Genomic DNA, 11,864 nt, shown 5'->3' with positions numbered 1-11,864 from the left:
CTCTTCTTCCCCCTTTTCCCTCCCTCCCTTTCGTCCTTCCTTCCTTCCTTCCTTCCTTCCTATCTTCCTTCCTTCCCTCTTCTCCCTCTTTTTCCTCCCTCCGGGGCAGAAGAGAGCAGAAGGCATGGCTGACCCCTTTGCCTGTTCATGGCTAGCCAAAAAGTCCTAATTTTCGAAGTTCTGGCTTCAGGTAAATCTCCTGGACCAACACCCCCTCTTTCCCCAAAACCTGGTTCTTCCCTCCCTTCTTCTTTGAGATGTTCTTGCCAACATGTAAAAGGAAAAAAAAAAGGGGGGGGGCTTTTGTAAAACAGACAGGACTCACAAGGGGTTGCAGCAACGAAGCCCAATACTTCCCTTAATGAGTTAATGGAAAGCAGACCCTCCCAATGTCAAAATAACTGTGGGCAGCGGGTGTTTGGTAGATCCCTGAATTAGGCTAAAATGTCGTTTTTGGACTGAAATCTCCACCGGTTGCCTTCAAGCAAAAGAATTCTGGGAGCTTCCGGGTTTGGGGAAGGATCCCCAGGAATCCCTCTCTTCAGTGACTCTCCATGAGAAGGGAATCCTAAATAAAATCAGTGTGGATCTTATTTAAATCAGCTCTGGCACATTTTATCTTTCTCAACGCCCAAATCTACCAACCCCAAACCAGCCCAAATATTACTGCTCTGCTTGTTCTGGGGTTCAGTTGCTGCCTCACCTGCGCTAAGCTTCTTTGCCTGTTCGCCCTTTACCTGCTTCTGGGCCCCACGGGTGCATTTAGGATGTTGGAAACCCGGGTGGCCAAGCGTGAATCTTGAAATCGATTGGAGGTGATGAGGCAAGAAGGAAGGGAGAAAAGAAAAGCGAGCAAATGAAGGGAGAAAAAGAAAAAAGGAGAGAAGGAAGGGAAAGAAAAAAAGGAAAGAAAGGGAAAAAGAAGGAACGGAAAGGGAAGAGAAGGAAAGGAAAGGAAAGGAAAAGGAAAGGAAAGGAAAGGAAAAAGAAAGGAAGGAAAGGGGGAAATTTTCCAAAGGAAATGCCATTTTTCCTGTTGCTCCTAACCTCAAAGATCCGTTTGTCCGAGATTAGATTCTCTCTAAGGGCTTCGTTGCCTGGAGAATTTTACCCACGCAGGCCTAAAACCTCGCAGGGTTTACTCGGAAGGAAACTCCTCGCGTTCCCTTAAAATGTCTTTGCAGAGGCCCGGCGTGGCATCTTGCAAATAAATCCGTTTTAAACGCGCGCGGCATGAATTCAGGCCCGCGAAGGGCCGAGGCGCAGCCGAAGCCTTATTCCAAACCTGCGAGGGGGAATTGAGAAACGGGCTTTGGAAAGAGGCAGGTGGGATTTTAAGGGGAGGGGTGGAGGGGAAATGGAGGAACCGGGGGGGGGGGTCTCCTCCGAGTCGAAGAGTTGGGCGAACTTGAATTCGCCTCCTTTTTAATACAGCCACTCCTGGAATCACGCGCGAGTCGTTCGGAAAAAGAGACTTTTTAAACCACTCGCCCTATTATTTCGTAGTGGACAAGCGTGCCCACACGCGTGTGTGATAGTTACACACGTGCACGCACTCACAATGGCAGAATAAGGCTATTTTTTTAACGAGGGTTTTTAAAAAAGGCAAAAATCTCCTGTTCAGTTTTCCTCCCAAACGCTTATTGTTTTGGGGTTTTTTCCCCCCCGCATTCTCTCTCCCTCGCTCCCGCCCCAATTTTTTACGCGGTCTGCTCGATATTTATCCTTGATTAATATTTTTAAAACAGTTGGCCTTTATTATTTTAAATCCCCCGAAAGAGAAGGGACGGGGTTCCGGATTCCGCCCCGCCTTTCCGTGGCTTGCGAGTTTGAAAGCAAGGCGTTGGAAATGTGCGCAGGGTAGAATAAAATAAAATAAAATATCAGAAGGATTTTGGGCTGAAATTGGTGGGGAGAGAATCTTTTTAGAGAGGAGGAATAATAATGTTAATTATAACCATCGCCATCATCAATAAAATCCCATAAATCTCTCTTCCAGGTAGGGACGGAGAATTAATCCCAAGGAAAACGGCCCTTTCTTTCCTTTGCGTGGGGGGCTCCCATACGGCCTCTCAATCTCCCCCCCCCTTGCATTTTTGGGTCCGACCTCTGCCGTGGGACCACCCCGAGGCGGGTAACATGCGAGGATCCCCGCTTAGATCCCTGACTCCGTTCTCACGACTGGCTGGACTCGGGTTTTTGCAGGAAAGGCCAGCAAATCCGTTTGCATCTCAAAACTGAACAGCCCCCAGTCAGTTTTCCTGCTGGGGAAAGATTTATATTTTTTTTGGGGGGGGAGGGAATTGAGAACGGGGGAAGAGTCCAATTCTGCAAGCCCCAAAAAGAAAAAAGTAAACTTTTCTTTCTCTTGCGAAAAAAGTAAAAGTTTACTTTCGCTTTTACTGTAGACTCGTTTTATTGCGCTGGTTGGAAAACAACCCCAGTTAATAGAAACTGGCTTTTTCGGATCCCTCTCTCTGAGCTTCAAATTTCTTTCTCTTTTTGGGGAGAACGGGAGGTAATTTAAGTTCCTCACCGGCCAGTCGTCGGCTTTCCGACGGCTTCCCCAGTTCGTTCTCCCCGGCTCAGCCGCCCCTCCGTATTTCGAATAAAATGGGCCCTGTTTTTAGAATAAGCTGCTGCCCAGATGGAGACAGGAAAATTGTGTCTGCGTTTGGGTGTATTTCTCTTTTATTGCCACACGCCCAGCAAAACGAAGACACCCCTCCGAACGTTAAAATAACAAGGTTTTTCTTTTATTATTTATTAGATTTATACGTCGCCCATCTCACTGTCAAGCGACCCTGGGCGACTTATGGCGTATTTAATTACCTCTTATGATTAAGCTCCGGGTCAGGTTCACAAAGAAATAGGGATTAAAGCCGAGGGGACCACAACGCTAGCCCTCTTCAGCAGGTCCATGACTTTGGACCTGGTGGCCTACCTCGCAGGGCTGTCGTTGGTGAAAGGAGGGGGTCCGCTGGGCATCTTGGCCTCCGGAGGAAAGGAGGGTTACTATTCTGGCCCGCAAATTAACATCGGGTCGGAAAATAGTCTCCAAGAATCTGGGGATGGGAGGTTTTCCCCTCTGTTGGGGGGGAGGGTCTGCGCCCCTCTTTCTAGGGCCGCCTCGCCCTCCCTCCCCGCCCCCTTTTCACGCCAGCCTGGACCACCCTCCTTCTTTCCGCAGACGCGGTGCCCGGGCGGCAGCCCTCGCTGCGTTCCCACGTGCACAAGCAGGCGGAGAAGACGACCCGGGTGCGGACGGTGCTGAACGAGAAGCAGCTTCACACGCTGCGCACCTGCTACGCGGCCAACCCGCGGCCGGACGCGCTGATGAAGGAGCAGCTGGTGGAGATGACCGGGCTGAGCCCACGCGTGATCCGCGTCTGGTTCCAGAACAAGCGCTGCAAAGACAAGAAAAAGTCCATCCTCATGAAACAGCTGCAGCAGCAGCAGCACAGCGACAAGGCAGTAAGTGGGCCAGCCGAGCCGGGCCGGGCCGGGCCGGGCCGGGCCGGGCCGGGCCAAAGCGCCTCTCCCCCTCTCCTGTCTCCCTGTTTGCATTGGCAGAGAAAGTGTCCCGGCCCACGAGCGAGCCAGCCCCATGAATCCGACAGGTCCCCCCCCCAAAAAAACTCTCAGGACTACAATTCCAATTATGCTGGCGCCCCCCCCCCAGACCCTTGGGAGTACAGTTCCCATACTGCTGGAGGGTTCCCCCATCCCAGACTCTCCCATAATATTGTGGGTTCCCTTTTCCCAGATTCTCAGGACTACAATTCCCATAATGCCAGCAGGTTTTCCCCTCCCAGGCTCTGGGGACTACAGTTCCCATAAAGCCACTCTGGGGAGGGGTGGAATCTTGATTTCCTCTCCTTTAAGGCAGCCGTATTTTCTTGCTCCCTCCCCGCTCAATTCTTTAGGAGTCCTGGTTTTGGGGGGGGGCTCAAGGGGGGCAATGAAGGGAATTTCAAGTGGCAGGAGGGTTCCTGTGGCATGCCCTTGTGTTTTGCCACTGATGGAGGGAGGGGAGATTAACCTCGGTCCCAGATTCACTGTCTCATCATCCCCTGCCTTTCTCTGTCTGCAAAATCTAAAAAGTCAGGAATGGCTGCATTCCCATGAGATGCTGAAGGTCTTTAGGAAATGGTCCCCCCCTTTTTTTTTCCAACTAGGGTAACATTTTGAGCCATCCAAGGAGGGCATGCCCCCCCTTCCCCAGCAGAGAGACTCAAAGTCTGAAGAGAGACTGAAGGGTACCCTTGTTTTTTTTTGGGGGGATGGATTTGACGGGTCTTCAAGAGAGTAAGGGAAGCAAGGACCCGGGTGTTGGGGAGTTGGGTTTGGGAGAAGGTTGATTCTCCAAATCCTACAATTTGGAAATCAGAGGAAGGGGCATCGCCTATGTCTGCAGGCTCGAGTTATTTATGAAAATAACAAAAGCGGGCTCAAATTCTAATCAACAATGTTAAATAAATAAATTAATTAGACCAAAGGCTGTTTTTGCAAGCTGGGTATGATGGACCAGGACGGGAGAGGGAAAATTCTCAGGATCAGGGTTTCTTTGGATCTGAATTCCCTGGGGGGGGGTTGTCAACCAATCCCACTGATCTGGAGTGAGCCCCATAGATTTGAGGCTACCATGTCAGGGTTCCAAAGTCTAAGACCTTCTCGATCCAGATATGGCAGCCCTGCCTTGCCCCATTGACTTCAATGCAACTGACTCCTGTGCAGAAGCCTAGTAGACCTTCTGCTCAGGGTACAAAACTACTCAGCTCCCTAAAGCGGGTGCAGTTCCTCTTTGGGGGCCTAAGCCCTAGTTACACATAGCTAGCATTGCACCGCAAAGAGTTCTCCACCATTAGGCTCTTAAGCTCAGCAATAATATTTATTTTTATTCGTGGCCATCCGCCAGCTGATATTTAAGCAATATTGATTTTTTTTTTCCGGGCGCAGGATCAATAGTGTCTCTTGCTATTGAAGGAGTAAAATCCGTCTGCAGGGAAAGGCAGGCAGATAATGATGGCAATAATAACAACAACAATAACAGCTGTAATGATTCATCCGGCTTCTTTGTAAAAACATCCACCCAAAGCAGCTACGATATCTTCCTTATATTTATTTCATCTATAGAAAAGCAGAGGGATGATTTCAAATAAGCCTGTTTTTAAAGCAAGCCAAATTTTTAATGTTTTTTTTTAAAGGACTTCTATCCCACCGCCCCCAAAATATGGATAGTTTAGCTGTGGTTTTGTTTGCTGTTTTTCCATCATGCTGCCTTCTGCTAAAAGTTATTTGATCTCTGCTGTAAATTCTGCAGAAGACATCTCGGCCCGCCTTCCAGATGTTCTGAGCTGCTTCGTTGAGAACCTTCGTGGTTGCACCAGATGGGAAGGGAAAAAGGGATTGGGGGGGGGTGAAAGCAGAGGGGGGAAATAAGTGGGACTGGCTTATAGTGGGAGGGGGGGTCTTCTCATTTATCAGAATCAAATTACTTGATTGATTCCATAAATCAAAGGATTGGATGTACTTACTCCCATCGATGGCTGATGGAATGGAGCAGCTGGCGGATAGCAGAAAAAAAATCTTACTGTTGTCTTAAAAATGAATTTCAACTCCTCCCAGAAAGAGTCAAAAAAGGCAAGATGGCAACTTGCATAGTCAGTGCTCTGCCCCTTTTCTGAGGTCTGACTTTAGTTTGGCCATATTTCAGTTTTTTACCTCCTCCTGTCTGGAAATAATATTGAGAGGGGCTCCAGATAGATAGAAATAGATAGATAGATAGATAGATAGATAGACAGACAGACAGACAGACAGACAGACAGACAGACAGACAGACAGACAGACAGACAGGTAGATATTGGCATTTAGCTTATCCAGAGTGGGAAGGTGTTTTTTTTTAAATCCACCCCTCAAATAATTTTCCATACCCCCAAACTGATTAAAAATAACCAGATAATTCTTTCTCCATAGGGACGTGGGATGTTTACCACTTCTATGTATTTTTATATATTTCTTCCCCAGCTCTTTAGAAGAAAATCTAATTAGGGGTATTATTATTCTTAATAATAATCTCCCTCATTGGCAAATCACTTCTAGATTCTCTGGGCTGCTGGAAAGCTCTGCCCACCATCGAAAACACCCTTGGCCATGTCAAAAGTTCTCAGCACTAAATTGCCAGTTATCCCTGCCTCCCCCCCCCCATATGGATGTAGCATTCTCAGATGCAGATTGAGAAATGTGGCTGAGGGTCATTTTTAAGCATCTCCCCTTTCTGGTACCTTTCTCTGCAGCTACAGTGGGGCAGCCCTTGTGCGCTAATTCCACAGCTGATGTGTTGAGCTTAGGAGATAGGGAGGAGAAAGCTGACTTAATTTCTGATTTGGGGCAAGAGACCCCCAAATGGCATCATCCATGCCCCCCTCCCCAAGCTTTCTCCAATATGCTGTCTAGAGGGGCCAAATTAAACCTGAAAACAGAGAATGGGATCGGCTCTCGCCACCTTTGACCTGGGTAGATTTGGCTGCATTCTGGCTGACCTTTTCTTCTCCCCCTTTCTCCCCTCCGGTCTCCCCCCAAGAGTTTGCAGGGCTTAACTGGGACGCCCTTGGTTGCTGGCAGCCCCATCCGCCACGACAGCGCCGTGCAAGGCAGCGCGGTAGAGGTGCAGACGTACCAGCCCCCCTGGAAAGCTCTCAGCAATTTTGCTCTGCAGAGCGACTTGGATCAGCCTGCCTTCCAGCAACTGGTAAGAGCCAGAAAATCCACCCCATAACTAGAGGGCAGGGTGTGGGGGGTGCCCTTTGTTGCATTGCTACCTTAATCATCCCACTCATCCCTAAGAATGGTTCCCTATCTCTGGCTGCATCAGTCCCCTCCCTGCATTCTTTATTAAGAAAAGTGGAGAATAGGGAAGAATTCTGTCCTCTTCTCCATCACTGCTGTTTCTCTCCCTCCCCCCCCAAAAAAAACCTCCCCAGGTCTGTGCATTTGAAATATGGGGCCCAGCCCTGGGAAGGACTCCCCCCTTCCACCCCCCCAAGTTGTGTTTGGGAAGACAAAGGCGTCGTAAAATGCGGCCTGTGAAATGATCTCAAGTGCAAAATATTTGTCAAAAGGTTGTCTGCGTAAGGAGAGAGAGCTGGCTTTGCTTTGGGTGTGGGTGTGGATGAGAAAGGGAGAGAGACAAAAAAAAAAATCCAACAAACAACCCAGAATCTAATTGGGCCTAATGGAGCAATATATATATATATATATTTAATAACTTGATTCTGGTATGTGTGAGGTTGGAGAAAAGTGCCCAGGATGATTGGCAAGGGTGTAATGACACACCTGAAACAAGGCAAGCTGTCAACAACAAATATCCTTTTGCAAAATGCGCGTTAAAGGGCCCTGGTGCATGGCATGTGTCTTACAAATGAGAATAGATCGTCCTAAATTGCAGAGAAGGGGATANCATGCGAAGGTGGCTTCGCTTCCAGTATGGACTTTGGCATATGTGTGTGTGTGTGTGTGTATGAGAGAGAGAGAGAGAGAGACACCCCCCCCAACAGATGTTGCATGAAGCGATAAGTTACGATTTGGTGTCTTGAGCAAATCCAGAAGATGGATTGATCTCCAATGCTGGCCAAGCATGTGGGGTTGGATGTAGTTTCAGTCCAGCTGTCAGCACTAACATCTGAATTGGCTGCAAAAATCTAGTTGGCTTCAGTGCCCGGAAGATGAGATGACTTTCTATTCCTTTACCTGGGGTGTGTGTGTGTGTGCAAAATTTATTTATTAAATGCTGCCCATCTCAGCGTGGGTCTAGTAAAAAAAATCTCTTGACCTGGTTGCTGAAGCCTAAAAAGCTGCCATGTCCTGCCATGCATACACCTTTGGGTGCATTTATCTCCAAAATGTTGCAAATCACGTTCCCCCCCCCCCCCAAAAATGGATCTTCTCTCCCAATGTGCTGGATTTCAGATCCAGCCATGCTTAGATTCAGCCTAAGAAAATGCTTTCCAATTTTTTTCCTTTATTAACCAAAACTGCTTATCAGAAAGCCTTATCAAAATTCAGGGACCGATCCTAGGTGCCTTCCTTCAGCAGCGTCATAACTTTGATTGGTCGCTAAAGGAACGGTCGTAACCTGAGGACTCCCTGTATTTATAAAAGCAATGTATGAAAGCAATATCCTTGAATGATCTCTAGGCCATTTCAACATATTACGGCTGATCATTTCATTGCTTTTCCTCTTAATAGGAATACTTTGGGGGATTTTAAAATATATTTTAGTTCATAGGGCCATCTTTTAAGTCAATTTAAATGCCTCTGTTGCAATCGGTCATGGGCTGATGTGTTGTTAGCCAAAGAAAAACCACTTTTACCTAATTTGGCGTAACTGACCCAGTTTTGGGAAGGACTGGCCTAAGGAATCTTCCTATGGATTAATTCACCTCCAGACACAAACAGGGATATTTTGTCACAGTGTGGAAAGAAAATAAGTAGCCAGAATATGAATGCAAAAGTTTAGCCCAGGAGTGTCCAGCGTTGGCAACTTTAAGACTTGTGGACCACATAAATAAACATTTTAGGTCTTTTTAATAATCTTTTATAATTAGTTTTATTACGTGTTTTTATCCAGCATTAGACTATACTCAATGTATTTTTATTGTCAGGTCAGTATGATTCAATTTTTCTGAAGCTAGCTAGTTTTTGTTATACTGTCTGTAAAACGAGGCAGACCTTGGTCACCCATTGATTACGTCATTAATTGTAATATATTGCTATGTCTTCTTGTGTGGGTTCTGTTTAGTTTTGTTTTATTTGAATGTTTAATTTATGTGTTGGCCTTTGGCTGTAATAATAAATTGATTGATTGATTGATTGATTGATTGATTGATTGATTGATTGACTGGTGGACTTCCAACTCCCAGAATTCCCCAGTTAAGACCCTCAAAAATACAAGGGCCTGAATTTTGATCACGTGACCATGAGGATGCTGGCACAGTTGTAAGAGTGAGGACCTGTCGTTTTTTAACCCCATTGTAATTTCAAACAGTCACTTTAACAAATGATTGTAAGTTGAGGATGACCTGTACTCAATTAGAGTATTTTCTATCTGAAGACTCTCCTGATTTTCAGCCATTGAGACTGTCCGGAGGTGTACCCCATTTTTCTAACCTATCTCCCTACTTTGTTCCTTTTTTTTTTTTTACTCCTCCACAGCTCTCCATTTCTGAATCCGGCTCCTTAGGCAACTCATCGGGCAGCGACGTCACCTCTTTATCGTCCCAGCTCCCCGATACCCCCAACAGCATGGTTCCTAGTCCAGTGGAAACGTGAGAGCGTCTTTTGAACGCCTGACCCTCAAGGACATTTCGCATGTTTTCTTTGCTTCTTGCATGAGAACTGAGCGCTACGGCAACACAACCTGTTAAATTATTCTCTTTATTTAAAAACCCGGCTCCATCTTGTCTTCTGTCGGACCGTCCGTGGCTGGAAGTCTTCCGGGGGTTCCCCTGACTTTGCCAAGCAGGGAGGGGGGAAAAGGAGTCCAACTTCCCAGGAATTCTGGTCCTTCCTCCCCCCCACAAATACCTCTGGATTATACTCGAATGAGACTCAGATCCTGGTCTTGTAGTTTTAGAAGATGGCTTTTTCCGTTTTCCTGTTATTTTTCCTCAATGGAAGGAAATCAACTCAACGTGGAATGGCGTAGGGCCATCCAGATGGACCCCAACATCTGTTGCCTTCATCTCAACCAGTTCTGGATGCCCATCGTCAACTCTCTTGTGGCTTCCTTCTTCCCAATTGCCTGGAAAAACCTGGAACTTTTTCTGTCTCCGTTTTTTTTGGTGGTCCCAAAAGAGGAGATTTGTGTTCTTTCTTTCTCACTCTCTTTCTCTCCTCCTGAGCCCGCATGCTTGCTGGAAAAATTCCAGCAGGACTTGTGTGTCTGGTCCAAAACAACCCCCCCTCCTCTTCCCCATTGCCAGTGTTAAATTATCTTGTGGATGGAAGGTGTGTGGTTCTTTCTCAGCCTTTGCAGACCAAAGTAAGTTATTGTTATTTATTATCGCGCAGCAGCAGTGGAGTTGAGAATTTGACCTCAATAATAAAAGAACAAATATCGGATGAGAAAACCTGCCTATCCTTGTCTTCTATACTGCTTGACCTTCCTGAAAGTTAAGGGAGCTGTAGTTCCTCGGATGAACTTGATTGCAGCTTTCCAGTCTCTTTGAACAGTTGATACCAAATCATAAAGTTTAATTTGATAGTAATTCCATTTGGTAGTAAAGCTGAATCTGGATTCTGGTGCCTTTGCGCAAATGGACCCAGAATGTTTTTTAGCAGCGTAATCAAGTGCATGGTCACTTTTCCTGGCCACTGTCTATTATTATTATTATTATTATTATTATTATTATTATTATTATTATTATTATTATTATTATTATTATTATTATTATTTTAATCTTCAATATGATTCACAGTCTGAGACTGGTAAAAACTTAACACTTCAAGTCCTAACCAAGGACCTAAGGGCTATTAAGGTAACATCTGAGTATAGAGGCAGCTCTGAGTAAAGTGATTTTTTGCAAAGTCAGGATATTCAGGTCTAATAAGTTCAAAATTTCCATGTATCGAGGCAGCCCTTTGGGTATTGCTCCAAGGGCTCCTATTACTATTGGTACAACCTTTGATTTTTTCCTCCACAAATGTTCAACCTCAATTTGCAGATCGCGAATATTCCGTTATTTCTTCTAGCTGATTATTTATTTGTTATTTTTTTCTAGCTCATTATTATTATTATTTGGTCTTATTGAGTCTCCCATCCAAATTATATTAAATTATATTCAGATCTGGACCCATCCAACATCTTGAGATCAGCCAGATTTTGCCCCAGGTTGCTGCATAACTAAGAAGTCAAGTATAATGTGAACATATACAGGAAGGATTCATTAATTGGAGTTCCTCCGTTATATTTCATTTTGAGGATATTTATTTTCTTTAATTCAAAGCCAATGTAAAGTTTTCTCATGGCTTCACTTCTGTCCCACTTAGTCACTCCCTCAAAAAAAAAAGTACAATTCTATATCAAGAATGGTTCCATAAAATGTATAATTTGGCTGTTGGGCAAGGGAGAATTTACAAGACTTCACCGGCTTTCTTCACAGATGCAAGAATAGCTCAAATTCCGAAAAAAAAAGTTTTCAAGGGCTGGGATTTGATCTCGCCAGGAGAAGACTGGCCTTCTTTCTCTACGCCCTGGATGAACAGAAAAATACTTGCAATTCTTTGTGTTCAAGTATCAGCACTCTTTTTTTCAAATCGGACATTTCTCTGAAAATGGGGAGATTTCCTGCAAAAACGACACAGTGGCATGTAGTGTGACTACAACAGCATCTCTCTGCCACCGTCAGCCCCAGTTTGTGAGCCTGAATTGTGAACCTGCTTATTTATCACCATGATTTGTGCATTTGCCAATTGGATTAGGAGGCCAAATTATGTGTTTATCGCAATTTATTTATTTATTTGCAAATCGAATGCCCAGACCCTTGAATCATGGTTTCATTGAGGTGGTGTGTGTGTCTGTGTGTTTCAGTCACTCATGAATTTTTTAACTTCTGCATTAGGGCCTCTGTCATCTCTTCCAACTTCCATCTCTCTGTCATCTCTTCCCAAAAATGGAAATCTTTTCCTTCCTTCCTTCCTTCCTTCCTTCCTTCCTTCCTTCCTTCCTTCCTTCCTTCCTTCCTTCCTTCCTTCCTCTCACTTTTTCTTCCTTTCTTCTCTCTCCCCTTTTCCTTCCTTCCTTTTCCTCTCACTTTTCCTTCCTTCCTTCCTTCCTTCCTTCCTTCCTTCCTTCCTTCCTTCCT

General features: G+C 45.5%; 1 protein-coding gene across 1 annotated transcript in view; it reads left to right on the top strand.

Moving 5' to 3' along the window:
- LOC107298102 (insulin gene enhancer protein ISL-2) overlaps nucleotides 1-9,330 on the top strand; it is a 12,849-nt gene extending 3,519 nt beyond the window's left edge. The window contains exons 4-6 of the mRNA XM_015827464.1: nucleotides 3,191-3,474; nucleotides 6,584-6,751; nucleotides 9,214-9,330. Coding sequence (XP_015682950.1) covers nucleotides 3,191-3,474; nucleotides 6,584-6,751; nucleotides 9,214-9,330 — 569 coding nt within the window. The remainder of the gene's footprint in view (nucleotides 1-3,190; nucleotides 3,475-6,583; nucleotides 6,752-9,213) is intronic.
- Nucleotides 9,331-11,864: the final 2,534 nt, after the last annotated feature.

Source organism: Protobothrops mucrosquamatus, unplaced genomic scaffold (assembly GCF_001527695.2).
Source record: "Protobothrops mucrosquamatus isolate PMUCROS unplaced genomic scaffold, P.Mucros_1.0 scaffold3713, whole genome shotgun sequence".
NCBI classification, from domain to species: domain Eukaryota; kingdom Metazoa; phylum Chordata; class Lepidosauria; order Squamata; family Viperidae; genus Protobothrops; species Protobothrops mucrosquamatus.
The sequence above is the reverse complement of the archived record's forward strand: the minus strand, read 5'-3'. Positions and strand labels throughout refer to the sequence as shown.